The 18,292-nt window shown below is 39.3% G+C and overlaps 1 protein-coding gene across 6 annotated transcripts; it reads right to left on the reverse strand.

The window, feature by feature from the left end:
* Positions 1–215: 215 nt before the first annotated feature.
* LOC132196264 (interference hedgehog-like) lies at positions 216–18,126 on the reverse strand. 6 transcript variants are annotated; one of them, XM_059618795.1, is made up of 14 exons: positions 17,947–18,126; positions 13,717–13,779; positions 4,511–4,634; positions 4,118–4,338; positions 3,574–3,982; positions 3,300–3,518; positions 2,899–3,207; positions 2,745–2,840; positions 2,456–2,675; positions 2,240–2,402; positions 1,966–2,185; positions 1,694–1,903; positions 1,482–1,642; positions 216–1,428 (listed from the first exon to the last, which is right to left on the reverse strand). In XM_059618795.1, exons 3-14 carry the CDS (start codon positions 4,584–4,586, stop codon positions 1,240–1,242), a joined length of 2,493 nt encoding a protein of 830 aa, XP_059474778.1. In that variant the 5' UTR covers positions 4,587–4,634; positions 13,717–13,779; positions 17,947–18,126; the 3' UTR covers positions 216–1,239. The 6 variants fall into 6 exon arrangements, with proteins under 6 accessions (XP_059474778.1, XP_059474787.1, XP_059474796.1 ...); XM_059618804.1 differs by having other exon boundaries at positions 4,511–4,637; XM_059618813.1 differs by lacking the exon at positions 17,947–18,126 and adding an exon at positions 13,877–13,952.
* Positions 18,127–18,292: the final 166 nt, after the last annotated feature.

Here is an 18,292-nt window from a genome sequence, read left to right on the forward strand (position 1 = left end):
TAAAATCATATTACTCTAATTGAATTTACGGAATTTACAATAAGTCGCAAGGTGTGGAAAAGTAACAGATTAGGTGTTACATCGTCACATGCACTTAACTTGACTTGTTGCAACACCGACTGAAATTAACATGGAAATATTTTAATAAATTATCTGTTTTCACTTGCCATATCTTTCGCGATAAAAAGGTTGGTTGCAAATTATAAAATACAGAGTAAAATAAGAAAAATATTAGCAGTGTTTTATTTTCAACAATTTACTCGTTGTGGAAATACTTTACACAGGATTCGATTTTGTCTTTCTTCACTAACCAGTGAACACTTAATTGCTCTATTTACAATCAGACTTCTGACTTGAGACGCATTAATCAATTCCATCATATTATAATTATTGTACATCCTTTTCACATTTTTAATATTTTTATATAATACACAAAGTTTTAAAATTGTCTCCTAGATCCAAATGCAGTCTTTCGGATTGGATTTTACACCTAAACGCAGTCTGTCCTATCCAGATGAAGAACTTCAATCAGTTAATGGGCTCTGTGAGATTTTTCAGTGTTAATGGGCAAGAGCTGCTGGAGATTACAGTTTAAAATTCTTTACACCGGTCATGTTTGTAAAATTATTAAATGAGAAGTGGGGAAGCGTTTTGACGGATTAAAAAAAATCGGGTCTTATAGATATAAAAAATTGCCAACACCTTAGCAAAAGTAACATTCGGTAAAAATGCGATGGGACTAGAATTGAAAATTTCCAATTTTCAAAACTACAGATAAAAAGTTATTAATCTGATATCTAAATTATGGCAATCATGTTTAAGTACATTCGGCATCAAATAATAATGATTGGAAAAAAATAGCTGCACCACAAAATTATAAATTGGACAATTTAGCAAGACTATTGCCCTTTCAAAATTACAGCATCGTGTAATGAGTAAAATGTAAAATACACAATTCTGTTGTTCGAGCTGCACATTGAGAGAGATTCAATGTAATTGCACATCATGCTTTGCAATAGAGAGAGAGAGAGAGAGAGAGAGAGAGAGAGAGAGAGACGGGGCTCAATTGCGGGGGACCTATTTGTACAAAAAGGCTCTGTACACACAATTCCAGAAAAATGGCAATACAAATGCAAAGAAACAAGGCTTCGTCTGGACAAAAATAAAGTTATCACATTAGTTGAACTGCAAAATAAATTACGAGTGTTTGTTCTCTTGAGATTGGCACACCATCACATTTCAAACGTAATTACTGTCGAGTTGTCTGGGCGGCACCGGAGGCGCCTCCTCCTCACTGCTGCCCCCAGCCCCTTCCGATACACTCACACCATCGTCCTCTTCATCATCTAACGAATTTGTTCGAAGCCGCCTTCTCGCAGGATCTGAGCAGTTGTTGTTTTGGCTGGCCACTTCCACCACACTCTCAACCTAAAATGATCTCAGGTTAAAAATCTTCTTTAGGAATTTTAAAAAGTAAATACCTTAAAGTGTTCTGTGGTGCTGGCTAATGGGTTTGAAGTTATGTGCACTCTCTGCTGATGCCTATGGGTGTGTCTGATCTGGTGGACGTGGTGAGTGGTGCCATTCGTAATTGGTTTTCCAACGGTAACCAAACCATAGGCCTGAGCCTCTTTATCAGTATCTGAAAATAATATATTTTACATCAAATTGAAGAAATTAGATAAATTACTACCATGTTCGGAGGCAGACGTTCTTGAGTTGGAGTGCTTGCAAAAGTAGACGCCCAGGCACAGCAGGACAATCAAAAGCAGGAGGCCCCCGAAAATTATCCCGAGGATCAAACCTAGAGACAAGGTCTCCCCTTTGTTGCCCAAGCCAACTCCCAGGCCTCCACCTCCTGGGATGGACTCTGTGCTTGAAGGCTCTTCAGAGGTTAGCACATCTGGGGAGCATCAAACGTGAATTAACATTTTAACTCTAAAATACTTCAGCCCTTCTACTTACATAGCGTTCTGTAGTATCGAACTTCGCTGAAGCCAGATGTTCCTGCACTGTTGAAAGCTTGGACTTTGATGTCATAAGAGCTATCAGGTAAAAGATGGGTAATCAAAAATTCCCTAGTGTTCGCTCCCATGACAGTGGCCTTCGTATAATCTCCAGCCATGGTGCTGGATCGGTAATAGATGAAAAATCCCTCAACAGGCACACTTGGGACACTTGTGTACTGCAAAAATAAAAATAAATAAAACCTCTACCATTTCCAAAGGTTTCGACAGACCTCCCACTTGATGGTGATTGCAGACGTACTTGCCGCTTCCCCGTAAGTTATTGTGGGTGCGTAGAGGGGCTTCTTGGTAGTCGGCTCCTTTTGCAGATGAAACCTGGCAGAGTTGTGTCCTTGCATGTTGTCATTGTTTGAGTAAACTGCTGAGATTCTAAACCTAAATAAATTGGGAAAATGTAAGATAAGCCAACAACAAACAAAGAAACTAACTTGTAATAGTGGTCAGGCTTGAGGTTATCAACTTCGTAGCTGCGGATGTGTGATGGAATGTCTTCGTCGATTGTGTTCCAACGACCTTTGTCCATGTCTTTGTACTGCACTTTGAAAAACTGAATCGGCAGTCCTTTGTCAGACTGCACGTCCCAACGAACCATCACTGACTCATCAGATAATCGGGTGATATTTGGGAATGATGGCGGAATCATCACAGCTGAGATTAAAAAAAAAAAGAATGAAAATTAGACCCAAAGAAAAGAAAAAAGGTTATCTGAGAACTTACCATGCCCCTTTTGCTTCCTTTCCTTCTTGTCCTTATTCCTGCGACGATTGTTCTTTTCACCTTTGCTACTGCCTTGCTCCTCAAACTCATCCTGGTCTAGTTTTAGAGCAAAATTAGTATTCATTGATTTACATATATACAGCAATAATTTTACCAAAAAATTCTTCATTGTTTGGTCTGGAGTTTATGGTTTTTGGCTGAACCTGCAGCATTGCAAGACCAAAGGCGCTGCCCATGGAGCTGGAGGCAAAGCATTGGATGATTCCAGCATGCCGTTTCTCCACTAGTCTGATCGAAAGGCGGCCACCTGCCGTAGTTATGTGTGGGTCACGGTCCACGGAGTTGCCATTCAGCAACCACTTGATTTCCGGAGTGGGCCAACCTCTAGCTGAACACTCAAGCTGAACTTCACCACCCTCTTCGACCATTTTGCTCATCGGCTCTTTGACAACAACAGGAGGTTCTGCAGAAAAATTGATGAAAATTGAAAATCATGTATTTAAAGATTCTAAACATGAATTAACTAATTTTCTTTAGAAAATTTTAAAAACTTACCCATGACGTGTAATGAAATGATGCACTTGACAGGTGCGCCAAAGGAGTTTTTGGCTTCGCAGACGTAGGTGCCTTCATCAGCCCTGCTAACTTTGGAAAGTAAGAGGGCTGCTGAAATCATGGCAGTTCTTTCTGCTGGAAGAGAGCCGCCGTACTTGGACCAAGTAAAGGACGGTGGTGGCCATCCAGATGCGGGACACTCCAAAGTCACATCTTTGCCTTAATAATTAAAAAAATATATATATTTCCTTCAATAAGGAAAGACTAAACTGACCAGCAAGAACAGAGTAGTTGGAGGGTGCAGACAGGGGAAAGTGTGGGGCCACTTTCTGGCGGGGCGCCGCTTCGACCTGCAGCTGGAAGTTCATGGGCAGTGCCACAGTTTGACCAGCAACCGTGTTAGTGGCCGAACAAGAGTAGCGGCCACTGTCAGCCGGAGTCACGTTGGCCAGCAGGAGGCCACCCTGCTCGGAAACGTGGGCTGACAGTTGGTGGCCGTCCCTTCTGAAGGTGACCTGCGCTGGAGGGGTGCTTTTCGGCGGTGGGCACGAGAGGAACACGACGTTGCCTGAACTGGTGCGGACAGTGGAGGTGAGTGAGCTGCCAGAGGGTTCTTCCATGTGGGCGACGGCCACCTCTGCCGGCAGGGACGCCATTGCCGACGCACCAAACCACGCCACACACTGAAAATTTTAATCATTTTCATTTTTCTAAATTCAAAAAGTTGTAGATGAAAAGTTTTTAATTAATCTTCTAAAATAAAATAAATAATTGCTAAATCAAATGTTTCATTTCTCCTTGCAAAAATGTTATTTTACCTGATAGATGCCTGTTTGCAGCTCATAGTCTTCTTTCTCTTTAGCTAGTCGGACAACTAGCCGGCCGCTAGCTCTGTTGGCTATTGGAGACAGCGGTTGGCCGTTCAATTGCCACAAAACCCTGTCTGCAGACACATTAAGCGCGCATTCGAGAACCACTTCTGCGCCAGGTACAGCCACGGTCGACACAGGATGCCGAGCAAATCGCAAACCAGGCACATCTACAAAAGTTTAAAAGATAAGAAAAAATTGGAATCTTGCTGAATAATTTCATGAATTTTTCGACAAAATATTTAAAAATTAATTGATTTTAAATGGTGTAAAAAAATTCGAATTAATTAATTTTGGAGCTTCCAGTTAATATAAAATTACACAATTTATTTTATTTCTCACCTGCAAGGATATTTGCAGCCCATACGAGAAGAAAGCAGGTGCTGAAGAAAAGCACACTCCTACAGTCTTGTCCCATTTTGCTTCTTTTTGGCACCGCTCACGCAGTCAAGTCAGTCAGTCGGTTCTGCTGAAACAAGCGCAGGAAAAATGAGTTTCAATTGGTCTTGGTGCGCGGAATTCTATCTTCTTCTTTTACGAGCGCTCGTAAATTATCGAGGCGGGTAATTGCACTTGGAAAGGTCAAATGAAATGCACTCGCCCTTCTTGGCCGCGACCGCTTCTCGCCGTTTGCGATCTCGACGCTCGCAATGATAATAAAAAATCAATCTGCGCTCTTGTAAAACCAGACCGATTGCAGACCAAAATCAATCCGAAACCAAATCTCGGAGGTCGCGAATCAATTCTGCGGTTGGTTTTTGCGCCGACCGCAAAAGTTGACACGAATAAACATCAGGAAAACATGCACGCGGCGGCGGCAAACCTGTTTTCTTGCGAAATCGAGAATTTCAATCCATCGGAGAAGTTTGCCAGAGCGAGTCTTGAGGGTAACTGACTATGAGGGTGGAAGCGCCGAGGCCTTATAAGAGGCTCGGGGGTGGCACGCGCGAGACGCACCTGACAAATATCAGGAAGCAAGATTCAAATTCGATTGGACACGCATGATTATTCGGCTCCGTGGGAGGCTTCATTTCAGATCAAGATTCAAACAGATCAAGATTGATCTTAAATTTATATATTTTTTTTTTTATTCTAGATAAATTGAGGGTGGATTTCCTATCATGTCGAAAAGTGCAACCCTCCGAAGCGTAAACACGAATAGTTTGTTAATTTCCAAGTTAGCTATACATACGAGTTTGCTTGCCCCTAGTGCGTGCGATCAGATTTCGCCGATGAGGGCACATTCAGCGGTAATTCGATTGCATCATCAGGGCTCGAAGCCACAAAACAAAACGCGCGAGACACCTGAGAGCCCTCATCCCTCTTTCTGTATACGCAGCCCCGCCAAGTCAGCCCACACAACACACTTTTCAAGAGGTTTTATTTTCAAAGAGACGAAGTAACGAAATAAAAATTCCCAATGAACAGAATTATTTCAAATGAATAATAAAATTTATTCCTGAATTGACATAAAATTAACTATATTATTTTACACGAACTTCAAAAATGAAGATTCCATAATTAATTTTGTTGACTGGATCAGGTGCCAGTTTTTGGTGGAATAAAAATTGATCCAATAAAGAAAATTTTAATTTTCATCTTCCATAATTATTTAGCAACTTTAAATTTTCATCAAGGCTACTTAAATGGTGCTATAAATTAAATAACTTTATGATATTGGTAGGATATTGGTACATAAAAATTACTTGCACAAAAATATTTAAAATCTGGCAGTGACAGTAAAAAAAATCAGAGACAGTCTTATTGCAGGTGATTACAGATTACATGTTTGAAGTTTGAAGTCATCAATTTCAATTTATGAGGAATAATTGAAATTATTTATTTACTTTGAATCCCATGAAATTGAATTGGTAGACTAATTTTAGAATGACCTCCTGCGCGCACAATGCAGCAGTTCGTGAGTGAATTAATTCCACCGCGGGCTGCATCCAGCATTATTGAATACGCGAGCAGACGCCACCGAAAAAGAGGCGCAAACACCAACAACAATAATAACAAGTGCGGCGGAGGTGGAGAAGTTCCACGAAGCGGAGAATTATTTGCAAATCACGGTGATCGTCGCATTATCGAGTGACTAAACACTAAAGCGAATGAGCAAATTTAATTTGCTCGGCCGCCTTTTGCTCCTTTTGTGGGCTGCACGAGAAGCGTGCACGGATTTTTGCGCACAAAGTATTTCGCGAGATTTTTTTTATCGCGCGCCATCTCTGCTTTTGGTGGCGCAGCATTATATATATGAAGTAAAAAAAAAATTGCAAACACAAAAACGAGTCTTGCTGCGGCCGTCCAGCCAGCGATGAATTCTTCTCCCGAATGAATTCCTCGCTCGGCTTTTTCCCAGAGCCACCTGCCTCCACAGACAACTCTGCATGTTTCAGCCACTCTCGCTCCCGCCGCCGCGATTGGCCCTCCTTTTGCAATACCACTTACCGTCCGTCTCGCGCAAACTGTGACGACCGATTCGTTTGCCAATTTTTCGCACACGACTTGATACGTCTGTCTGCGACAAAATGAGTTTCCTTGTTTGCTTAAGTATTTCGCGGAAAATATTTTTTTAATTAGAATTAAAACAATCGTAATTGTAATTAAATGAGGATTGAAAACATCATTTTTGTTTCTGAACTATTTCTTAATTTTAAGCTTTAAGACCAACAATTGAAAAAATAATTGTTTAAAACTTTGCAATTTTAATTGACAAAATGAAAAGAATTGGATGATTAATCTATATGATCTGGTTTTACAAAATAATAATAATTCTTTTATGCTAATTTAATTATTTCCCTGTTGAGATTGTTTGTTTCATCCCCCACTTAATTAATTGAAGACTTATTAAAATTATATTCACATGCTAAGTCAGCAATAGAGTAAAAAACACCACATAGCAAACTTGGAATTTTTTATCAAATCTAAATTCTTATTTAATTCAGTTTTTCTTTGAAATTCTTAATGAATAACATCACCAACTAAATTCAACTTTACCGAGATATTTTTGAACGCGTGCATTATAATTTCAAGTTTGTTATGAGAGCTTATGCGAAAAGTGTTGCTCATTTTATGTGGAGTGGTGGCAAACGAGCTAGTGAGTCGGTCGGTTGGAATTTCTCGCAGACTGCAAAGCGAGTTTGCAAGTCGAGGAGGAATGAGAGAAATAAATAAAATGAATGTTAGCGCGCGGGGCAGACGAGTTAAAAAGAGAAAAAGATCAAGTGATAAATTTATTTTCTTATTGCGGCAGCGCGAAAATATTTCTGTCCCGCATCTCCTCCTTAATTTATTTACAAATACCAACGCAAATTTATCCAAACAAGAAATAATACGATAATTTTTGCATTCCAACAGAGTTTTGCAGCGTTTCGGCGGCAGATAGTTCACGCGAGACTCGCAAAAAAGGGAACCAGTCTTTTTGTGCCGACTTCTTTTACAATTTGATTGTTATCGCCGCCACTTTTACAACTTCATTATTCGCCTCCTTATTTCTCGTTTCTCGTCTGCACGAAACCTCTCTATGTTGGAGGAAAAAAATCTCAGAATCGCCAATTAGGGAAAACTTTGGTAAAATGCCCGAGGATGTTTTCTCGGAAAAGCGGAAACCTCGAATTAAAATTCAATTAAAATCGCATACAAATGAAAATGAAAACAAAAAATTAATTTCTATTAGTGGTCTGCGAGCGTTGAAATCACCTCGGAGACCTCAACGGCCGGCTGATTACACTTTAATTTGCAGATTGCGAGTGATTTTTTGTTAGACTCGTCGTGCCCAGGTGTTTTGTTTGTCGGGCCAAAGGAGAACAAAAGCGTCGATTTCGTTGCTTGGCCTGAAAGTAATTTGCACACGCCAATCGGCTGGGAGAATATCGCTTTTTATTGGCAGACGCCACTTTTCTTTCGCTTCTCCGCATCGCTGGCCATTTATTATAATTTTTGACGCCTCTTTCGAGCCGAGCACTTGGCAAACCCGAAGCGCACGCCACCAACAAACGAGTCGGGCGAGCAAACCTAACGAGCTCTTGCACCGAGATAAAAATGGTTTGTGGTTTGTAACACTCTGCGGAATCAGATTCTCCGCCGGATTAAGTCTGAGAGCGTAAAAGAGACTGGCACAAAGATGATCACGCTTCAAGTAAAAAATAAAAATATGCTTCTTGCACGTTCAACTCAAAGGAAGAATTTAATTTGGATAATATTTTTTTTTAAATAAAGCACTTGACTGTACAAATTTTTAAATTTGATTACTGTTTTATTATATTTCTTAATCTTATTTCACATTCTGCTCAAGTATTTTCAGGTTTTTTTTTTAATTGATTTTGTTTTTTTATTTGATGTATTTCAATGTGTAGAATGGAGAATAAATAAAAAAACGAAACGAATTTTTAATTAAATTATAATAAATAATTTAATTGTTCTCGTCGTTTAATTTTTGTTAATTTATTGGAAGAGGAATGATTTTAATAACTGTGGGCTCTGTATAAACATACTTTTCCTCTCCCAACGTTCATTATCCTTTGCGAGGGCCAATTTCATTTCTTTCTTCTTTTTTTGGGCGCCCTTTGCTCCTCATTTTCGCGTGGCCCGCGGGGCCTTTCGACGGCGGGGAGGGGGCTCAGGGGGGAGCCAAGGCCGCTAACGAGCTGCTTGGCCAAATTACAGGCGAGCAGAGGAGGCGCGAACACGTCAACAAACAAATCACTCTAATTTCATTTGCGTGTCCGACACTCGGCGCGGCTGCTTTTTATATTTCTCTCGGATAAACCCGCGTTTCGCTCGCTTTTTCTTTTCCCCGCGGCGCCCTTCCAATTAATTTCCATCTCGCGCCTCCAGTCGCCGCAGGCAGTGGCGAGAAAATCCACCGTTCAAATCTCTCTATTTTTATCCGAGAAGAAAGAGTGGAAGTGAGGCAGACCGTGAAATTAATCAGCGATCAATTTGCGCGGATGCGCTCCATTTTTTCCACTTACTCGTCGGTCGCGCGACGTTTGTACGGTTTCTGCAGACATATTTCGCGGGCGGGCACGCGAATTTGATGCTTTCCCGCGCTCATTCATTCAGAACGCTCTTCTGAAGCCATCAATCGGCACCTTCCGATCAGCAATAAAATTTTTTAACCTTAATACTAAATTTCAAGAGACTAAATTATTTTGTTTATAAATATTCTGCAATTAAAAAAAGCTTATCTTCATAAAATTAGTTATGACAAAAAAGGGTTAAAAAAGTTGAATAATCCAAAGCATTGAAAAAGTGTACTTACGACATTTTTTATAATAAATTTATAAACAATAAGAATATTTCATCAAGATCTTGATTAAAATTTTCAAAACAATTTTAAGACATCTCAGCATGTCTATTTTTCCAATAACTGAACACCCAACGATCTCCAGGCCTGTAGCTGCGCGAACTGGAGCAGCGAACACTCTACACTAGAGCGGCCACCGCTCTAAGAAATTTCCCATAACCTTGCACTAGAGCGGTGACAGCTCTAAACTTCGTTAGGTGAATGATTCGTTAAGAATTGAGATTCATAGAAACCTCTTCTAAAAAATTTAAATTTTCTTAAGGTGATTTCAGTGAACACCAGCTTCAAATATTTAAATCAATCAGATATCATAACGATTAAAAAAAAAATATTTCATCGTTGGCAATTTGAAGCTATTGAACTTTAGTGTGCAACAATTATTGTCAAGAGTCGGTTCAAGTCTGGCTGGCCGGCCGACTAGTAGAAGAAGCGTTATTTTCCCTCTAACAATAAATGTTGAATCGAGTTTAATATAAATAAATAGAATTGATTGCGAAAAACGCGTCAAATATATTATTTGAATTTTTTGCAGCCCGGAATTATCTTAAATATTGAAAACGAAAATACAAAAGAATCTTTCAAATAAAGTCAGCAAGAAAAAAAAATGAGATGTGAAATGGCTAGACGATTACATTTATTTTTGATTAAAGTATATAAAATATAAATAAATTTAACGAACATTGCAGGCTTCAAAGATGTCGAGTTTTTCACCAACAAGTCCAGAATTCAATTTGTCATTATATAAATTTTTCCCTCAACTCTTTATTCCCTTCAGAGCGTAAAAAACAATCCAAAAGAAGCCGATTTTGAATCACCTCTGAGACGAGAAAATTGGCCTCAATAAATCTCGTTTCCTTTTCCACTCTGGAATTCTGTGGTCTGCGCGCGGCACAAAAAATGTAATTTTACGAGCAGGGCTCTTTTCTTTTTCCCAATTAGGCTGAATCATCGTCGCGTCCGTTTTCCTCCAGCGCGGCGTCCGGCACAAAGGCGCGTTCTTTTCCTCCAACCCCGGCAAAGAACGACCATTGATTTGTATTTTTATTGAGCGGCCCAAGCGAGAAAATATTAATTCCGTATTAAACGCGACAAGCTGGAATTCGGTCGACCAATTAAATTTTTTACACACACCAAGAGTCGTAAAACGCGCGCCAAGTCGAAATTGTTTAAAATATATATATGAGCGATGGCGACCGATTCGCTCGGTAGTTTTTCTCAGAATGCTTAATTTTCGCTTTCACGACTGCACAATCGGCCGCTTTGTTTTGATCGGGAGCAAAACGGGAAAAATTGAATTATCTGCCGCGTCGTTTTCCTCGGTCCTTGCGTGGCGCGTCTCGTCGCTGTATTAAAGAGAAAAAGAAAACCGCAAGTCGTTTTTCTTCAGTGGACGGCGCGCGAGACGAAAATGAAGGAGCTGTCGGGACGAAATGCGGCATCAGAGAAACCATCAATCAATCGCCTTTTCTCATCTCGCCAGACAAATCATCTTTCTTTTTTCTTTCCCAAGCCGCGCCCATTAAAATGCAAATCGATTCCGACTGACCGCAAAATAAAACACACCAATTTTCTAAATGCCAACTAGAGGCAAAGCAAAACCAAAATTATCATGTACAACCATATAATCCACCACAGGATGTTTGAACTTTTAAGTAAAAATGGTTACATTGAAAACAAAATAAAAAAAGAATCTTCAATAAAAAGTTTAATAAATATTTTTTTTAAAAGATCTAATGAAAATTATGGGGATTATTTATTAAAATTAATTTAATTTAAGAAATCAAAATATTTAATGCACTGACTTGTGCTTTAAAATTAGTTAAACTTTTACGTAATAATAAACTAATAAAATTAAACATGCCTCAAAATTTTACACCTCAATAATTATTATTTTTTACTATGGCAGTCAAAGGAAATAAAAATAAAAATATTCTTTACTTCTTCATCATTATCTTTGAAATTGCTAAATTTTTTCTCATGCCAAATCCGTCTCTTTCTCCTGGCTTGGCCCTTTCCAAGGCGACATAAAATTTTCAAGCAACATTTTTAAGTAAGAAGATTGAGAGGCTGTCGTTGTGCAGCATATACCGAGAAATAAATTGCTGAATTTATATTTGCGGCGAGAAAGCATCTCGAGGAAAAGCTGCACGAGCGCCAAGGCCGAATTTTTCACTCGCAAAGGACTGGATTTGCCGGCGAGCAACAGGTCGAGAAATAAGCTGCGGACTGCAAAAAAGCGGGCGGCCACTTCAAAACGCGGCCGGACGGACGGGACAAGTCATTTTTCGACGCCGCTGCTGCCGCGACAACTCAATAACAATTGCAAACAACAAAACCCGATCTCGCAAGTAAAGGATACAAATGAACTTGTTTCCAGCAAAAAAGCAAAAATATATAACAAAGCCTTGGATGTGAAGGGAAAAAGCTGCAATTCTTACAAGGCGGTCACTTTTTATCGCTCAATTGTAAAAGAAAATCCAAAATTAAAACAGTGAATGGGCTAATTTCTAAAGGAAATACTTTTTTTTAAATTTTTTTTAAAAATTCAATAAATAATTTAGTTCCAATTCACTTGTCTTTATTTATGAATTGTAAAGTTTGATATTGAATCGCTTAACTTTTGTAAAAATATATTTGAATAATTTTTTGCTTCAGTTTTTTCTTCATTGAATTAAAACAACAGAACAGTAAGTATATGATTAAGGTGGCAAATAATGTAAAAGTTTAAAAGTAATTTGGTAAAAAAAAAATTAGGAATTTGAAAATATTTATAAAAAAAAATGTTATCTTTAAATTTATTTCATTATTATTTGTAACATTCTAACATCATTATTAAGACAAAAAAAATGAACTTTTATTTAAATTGTTTGATAATCCTTTTTTCATGAAGAAAATTATTCAAAAATTTCAGCTTTCAGTGTCTCTTTTCAATAATGTTTTTTTTCTTTTTAAATTAAATTTTAATTATTTACCGATTTGCTATTGGTCCCTCCCTGCTGAATAACCCGATCGGAATGCTAACTTCATTATCAAGAGAGCGGCAGGCTGTTGGTTTCAGGTCGGGCAGGATGAATTCGCACGAATTAGCAGCAGCACAGGTCGCACAAAACGGGGGGCAGCGAGGACTGGCTGTACAGTGGGCTGCGTGATTTCAGATTCATAGATTTTATCGCGGCGATTCCCATTTGAAAGACGACACCATTTAAAAAGGGCGGCGCCCGACTCGTTATTTCACTCAATTTTTATTTTAATTAGATAAGCGGGCGCAAACGTATATGACGGCCGCTTCAATCAGCACCGAAAGAGGCAGTCCGAAAGAATAAAAAGAACAGATATTTACAAACTCACTTGATAAAAAAAAAAAGAATAAGTGGGAGAGGCGTCAAAAGGCGAGATTATTTGGGAAAAGGATTAGCAGCTTCTTGGTTTGGCGCCTCCTCCTGAATTTTTTTCTCTCATCCGCGACACAACAGCTTTTCTCTCTCCCTCTAAAAGCCTGTTGAGGACGTGTCGTTTTAAAAGCAGAAACAAGCCAATTAAACTTGACAGCCGAAAAATCCGCCGCGGCCAAAGAGCAGGAAAAATTCCAGTTTGAATTCGCCAGCAGCCTGCGCGCCATCGAAATTTAGGGGCGTCCGCGTGTTTTTGCCTCTTTTGTTTTATAGACTTGTAATGGGTCTTTATTATTTCCATCGACGCGCCGCGCGCCGAAAAGGTGCTGGGAAAGGGGCAATCGCGCCGTGGGAATTCGAGAGATTAATTTTCTGATTTATCGCGCCACGGAATCAACAAGATCCTTTCCTTTCTCTTTTTTTTTTACATAAAATGATTTGTGCATTTGGATGTAAAACAAATGTGAAATAAATTATATTAAAAAACTGCGCTATTAAAAATTCAGCAATTTTTTCACGAAATTCTAAAATATGACTGCAAGTTTACACAAAGAGCACGTTCTGTCTTGTTGTAGTGAGACACGAGTTGAAGTATTCAAATGGCTGAATTCTTGCGAATATGCGAAACGGGAGAAGCGCAACTCGAGTTTTTATTTAAAACGGAAACCGTCGCGCGACTTCTTCAGAAGGTTCATTTTTTCCCTCCATTTATCACAGTCTTAATTGTTTCAACTTCCTGTTTTTTGAAAGTTGCCAAATTGCCATCACGTGTTTCACGAGTTGACTCGCGCGAGTAAAAAATAAAAGATGATGCATAAAATTTACAGCTCAATCTTTCAACTCACCCCAATGCTAAATTCTTGGCATGAAAACTGCTGAGATTCTGGATCAGATCCATCCAGAGAAAACTGCAATCAGAAAAGTACACGCGGAAGATTATTTATTTGAATGGAAAAATTTCAAACAAAGTTTTATATAATTTTCAGATCTGCGAATAGGTTGAACCTTAAAAGTATAAAATGGTTTTGGAGAGGAATTAAGGTGATTGTTGTTGGCGATGATGCTTGTAATGGATTCGAACAGCGTGAAAAGGAAGTGTTTTGGGCGGAGGGAGGGGGATCCTCTCCTTGCGCTTCGCAGCCACTCAATAAAATTCTTTTTCTCCAACATGTGTGCTGTGGAGAGCAGAAGGAAATAAAAAGAACACCTCAACAAAAATGCGCCACCATCACATCTTGTGCCGTCATGGGAATCGAAACAGTATTATTTTCTATATGCATATAATAAGAAAGCTAAGGATAAAATTTTATATATAAAATAAATTTGGTCCGCCTCAAAACGAGCTGCTTGGATTTAATGCGTATGGAAATTCTCGACGCGAGAGAGCGAGCGAAAAGAATTTTGCGCTTGGCAAAAGTGCGGCGTGCGTACATAAATTATTGTGTCGAGTGTTATTTTTTAACCAAAGGTGGGACGCGAAATGAAATTTTGCGCGGCTTGTTCGCTCGCCGTCTAATTTATTGCGGTCGTATTCCAAAAGTCCCTCTCGGTGCATTCACAGAATAATAAAAGAAACAAACGGCGTGACGTCACCGCCGAGCAATCTCTGAAAAAGGAGCAGCTTTCGGCTCAAAACGGATTTATTGGAACGGCGACCTCGACGGGTCAACTCGCTGTTTATCACGTCCGGACAGAGATAAGGCCAGGGAACAGCAGTCAAATTAGCAAGCCTTAATTTTTTCATCACAATATTTTCTATAAATAGAATTTTGTTTCAAAAGAGGTTTAAAAGGACACACTTTTCTGATTTGAAATTTTGTTTAATTAGAGAATTTGACCAGTTTAAAGGTAAATTTGACGATAAAATAGAAACATTTCTGCTTTTTTTAAATTTTCAATATTTGACTTAACTTGAATATTTCATTGGACGCAAAGTTGCGGGTGGAAATGAGTGTGTGATTTATTCGCCGCGGCAGAATGCGTGGAAAATGGATTTCCACGCCCGAATTCGGCGCACGTAATTCAATTTCTTACGTCAGCCGACGCGCTTTGGGAAGAAGCGTCGCCGCAATTCCGATCAATTTTCCCAGCAGGAAGTACCCCAAAGAGAATTTCTTTGCCCCGAAATTACGCGCCGGCCACGTTTTCTGGCACCCCGCGTTTCGTTTTATTTAACAAGGCTCGGTTTTAATGGCGGCAATTTCGACGCCACCTTGCTTTTTTTTACAAGTTTTGTTCTCCCTGCTTGAGAAGAAAATAGTGGACCAAATGCCAGCAGGGAGCAAAAAACGTTGGTCGGTCTCCCTTTTCCATCTCAGAGAGGGACAAATTCCTAAGCTGACGAATTAAAACAACAACCGGTTCTTTTTCTGCCTTTCTTTCGGCAAAGTATCCAATTTCCGAGCACGCTCTGCTTTTCTAAATTTTCCAGCGGGAGAGAAATTTTTATATTGTGGAGAGTAAAAAAGAGCGGTGGAGCTGAAAATCGGCGATTTTTGTTTGTTCCACGCAGCAGGACCGAATTGTTTCCGCATCATTTCACTTGTCCCTCTAGATTTTGTCTCCACCGCTGCACTTGTTTCGGTAGAAAAACATCAAAATAGAGGAGCAAGATTGGAGTGAGATAATTCAAGTAAAAATCTCTACGCTGTGACATGTGATTATTTTCAGAGACGTATGAGAATTCTAACTCCCTCTCTAGTTCAAAATTAGAGAAAAACACCGCTTTTGGTGAAGAAAATGTTGAAATTTGTATTTACAAAACAATAATTTCATTAAGGATAGGTAAAAGTTAATTTAATTTTAATGCTTGCAACTTGCTATTAATAAAAAAAAATTCTGTTCAAATTCATGAATTGATTTAAGGGTAAGAAGCGAGTCTGCAAATTTCGCTCACAGCAATCTCTTCACTCCAGCCGTTGTTATATTTATTATTAAAAAAAATAATAATAATTAAAAAAAATCAAAAATTGTATTCTCCGCAGGCAGTTGAATAATATAATAATGTATCAAATTGGTCTCTAGAAAGGAATAATTGAATTGTGTTTTTATACCGATCAACTTTGCTCTGGTTAATAAAAAAAATTCTTTATTTAAAAAAAAAAATTGTTTTAAATAGAAAACTCCAAATTCATTTGGAGTGAAATTATACACTTAAAAAATAGCCTATTTTAAATAATAAATAAATCAGAAGACCTTGGTTATTTATAATTTTTGCTGTGTTAAATTAAATAAATAACATTTTTTAACTTAACTTGCGAAAAGGGTTGAATTCTAGTCAAACTTTATGTCTATGAACAGTTCAAGCTTCAAAAGAGCAATTTGCATATTTTTTACGCCTTTATTGCTAGAAAAACAAACTTGGCGGGCGTGAAAAATGGTTTGGTTTGGCTGCTGACAAATTAATAAATCACGACTGAAACCATTTGGAAGAAAAATCGGCCAATTTAGACGCCACTCCGAAATTGTATTTTCTATTTATAAAAGTCACGATTATTCACAAACCCTCGTTTTTCTTTTTCTTGTCTGCCGGCAGGGTGAGAGAAAAGGCACTCGGAGGAGGGAAGTTTTCTTAATTGATGCTTATCACAAACAGGCCGCCATTAATCTCCACATCTCGAGTAACAAAAGAAAGAAAGAGTTCTCATCAAATATTTCCCTGGATTGATTTATGGCCAACCAAAGTCTTCCCACAGCATTTTATATTTGTTTTCGAAATTGGTCACGGCCGTGATTCCAAAAAATTATTTCCCTGGAAAGGTTTTTCTTGTCCAGATTTATTTATGATTTTTTTCCCCGCAGGTCAGTGAAAAAAAAGAAGGTCTCTGCTTTGTCCTTTCAGCTTTCAGCAGCTGTTGCCCGCGTCAAAGGGACGTGAGCCTCTTACAAGCTGTCAAAATAGATACAAAGCAGATTTTTCAGGGGCAGCGCAGGTAGTTCCTTTTTCTTGTAGGGGGGAAGTTCAACGAGGGGTGGTTATTCATCCCTCAGAAAACAGCCTAATGAGATATTTATGGCCGAGCAGCCAGAAAATGGGAAAAGGACGAGTCCATTTTTTGCTTCACGATTTCTCCATAACATGTTTCGAAACTAAAAAAATTCAATTTTTGTTTCTACTCTAAGAATAATTCTGTTTAGCAAATTAAATTTAATGTCCACTGAAATGCCTGAAAAATATACAAATTTTAAATCAATAAGCTGGTTATTTAAATTTTTCAGGATTGAAAATAATTTCTCTTGTCCTTCTTTTGAAATTGTACAGAAATTTCCAAACACATAATTAATATTTTTCCACGCACTCTCTGTCACGCAGGAGATAAAAGCTGCGACAAACAAAGGAAGGATCACACAAAAGATTTACATAAATATATATCTCTCTAGTTGTTTGCTTTCCTCGTTGGAACATGAAATTAGCTGCTGCAACCAACAATGGAGAGGCACAAAGGAACGGATTACAATTTTTTTCTACTTCCCCTTCACCTTTATCCCTTTGCGACTGGACAAAGGGTTATTCCCCGTTGGAGGACAAATTGGGGGCGGCCGAGAAATATTTCGAGCAGTTTTGCGGTTTCCTGCAGGAATGTTTTTCCAGCCTGAAATCCGAGATTGACACTGCGTATTCTCTTCCACGTGTTGCGAAACAAAATCGGCACTTTTTTTATTCGTAAATATTATCGCAAACACGTGTGTCGGAAATAAAATGCAACAGAACGAGAGCATGTGCTTTAGATTATCGTTTTGGCAGCAAATGCCAGCGGAGAGGCATAAAAAAACTCGTCTCGGCAGAATGAAATCGCGAGAGCAGAAAAAAACACACTCCGAGATCAAAATAAACCAGTCAACTCTCGCCGTCGGTTACTGAAAGAAAATGAATTTTTCAGAGAGAAACACTGTGCCTGACGGGCTCAATTCCAATTAATTGTGCTAGAGCCCCGTCCTGGACCCCAAACGAGCCCAATCTGAGCCAGAATTCGCCCAAAATACGAAGGTTCCTTTTCAATTCCGGACGCAAAAAGGTTGCCCTTGAACTCAGGTGGGGCGTCTCGAAAGGAGTCCGAGCCGGCCAACTCACTCACCTGCGGCCGATGGGGCTGCGTAGGGTCATGCCGGGGTCAACGGCGGCCACCAGTCGTCACGTCTCGAGGCGGCCACTATTGATGCACTGACGGCCACTCGGCCACGACGGGAATGCGACCGACCGACGGAGATTCAGGGATGCTGCCGTCGATCCGTGATTGGACCGGACGCCGAACGACAGGTGCTGCCACCTTGCGTCGGCGCCGACGCACCTGTTGCACCCACGACCTGCAGTGCTACCAATAGAACCCAACAGAGTTCCTTCTAAAGGAATTAATTCCAATAATTTATTCTTTTTATCTTTTTTAAAAATAAATCCATGTGTTTTGACTGTGAATATATTTG

Source organism: Neocloeon triangulifer, unplaced genomic scaffold (assembly GCF_031216515.1).
Source record: "Neocloeon triangulifer isolate White Clay Creek 2 clone unplaced genomic scaffold, ASM3121651v1 ptg000001l, whole genome shotgun sequence".
Taxonomy (NCBI): Eukaryota; Metazoa; Arthropoda; class Insecta; order Ephemeroptera; family Baetidae; genus Neocloeon; species Neocloeon triangulifer.

Coding starts and splice junctions, on each gene's coding strand:
- LOC132196264 (XM_059618836.1), bottom strand. CDS start 4,586: ATGGGACAAGACTGTAGGAGTGTGCTTTTCTTCAGCACCTGCTTTCTT. Junction 3,983..4,117: donor TGCAAACAGGCATCTATCAG/GTAAAATAACAT, acceptor TAAAATTTTCAG/TGTGTGGCGTGGTTTGGTGC. Junction 3,208..3,299: donor CATTTCATTACACGTCATGG/GTAAGTTTTTAA, acceptor ATTTTTCTGCAG/AACCTCCTGTTGTTGTCAAA.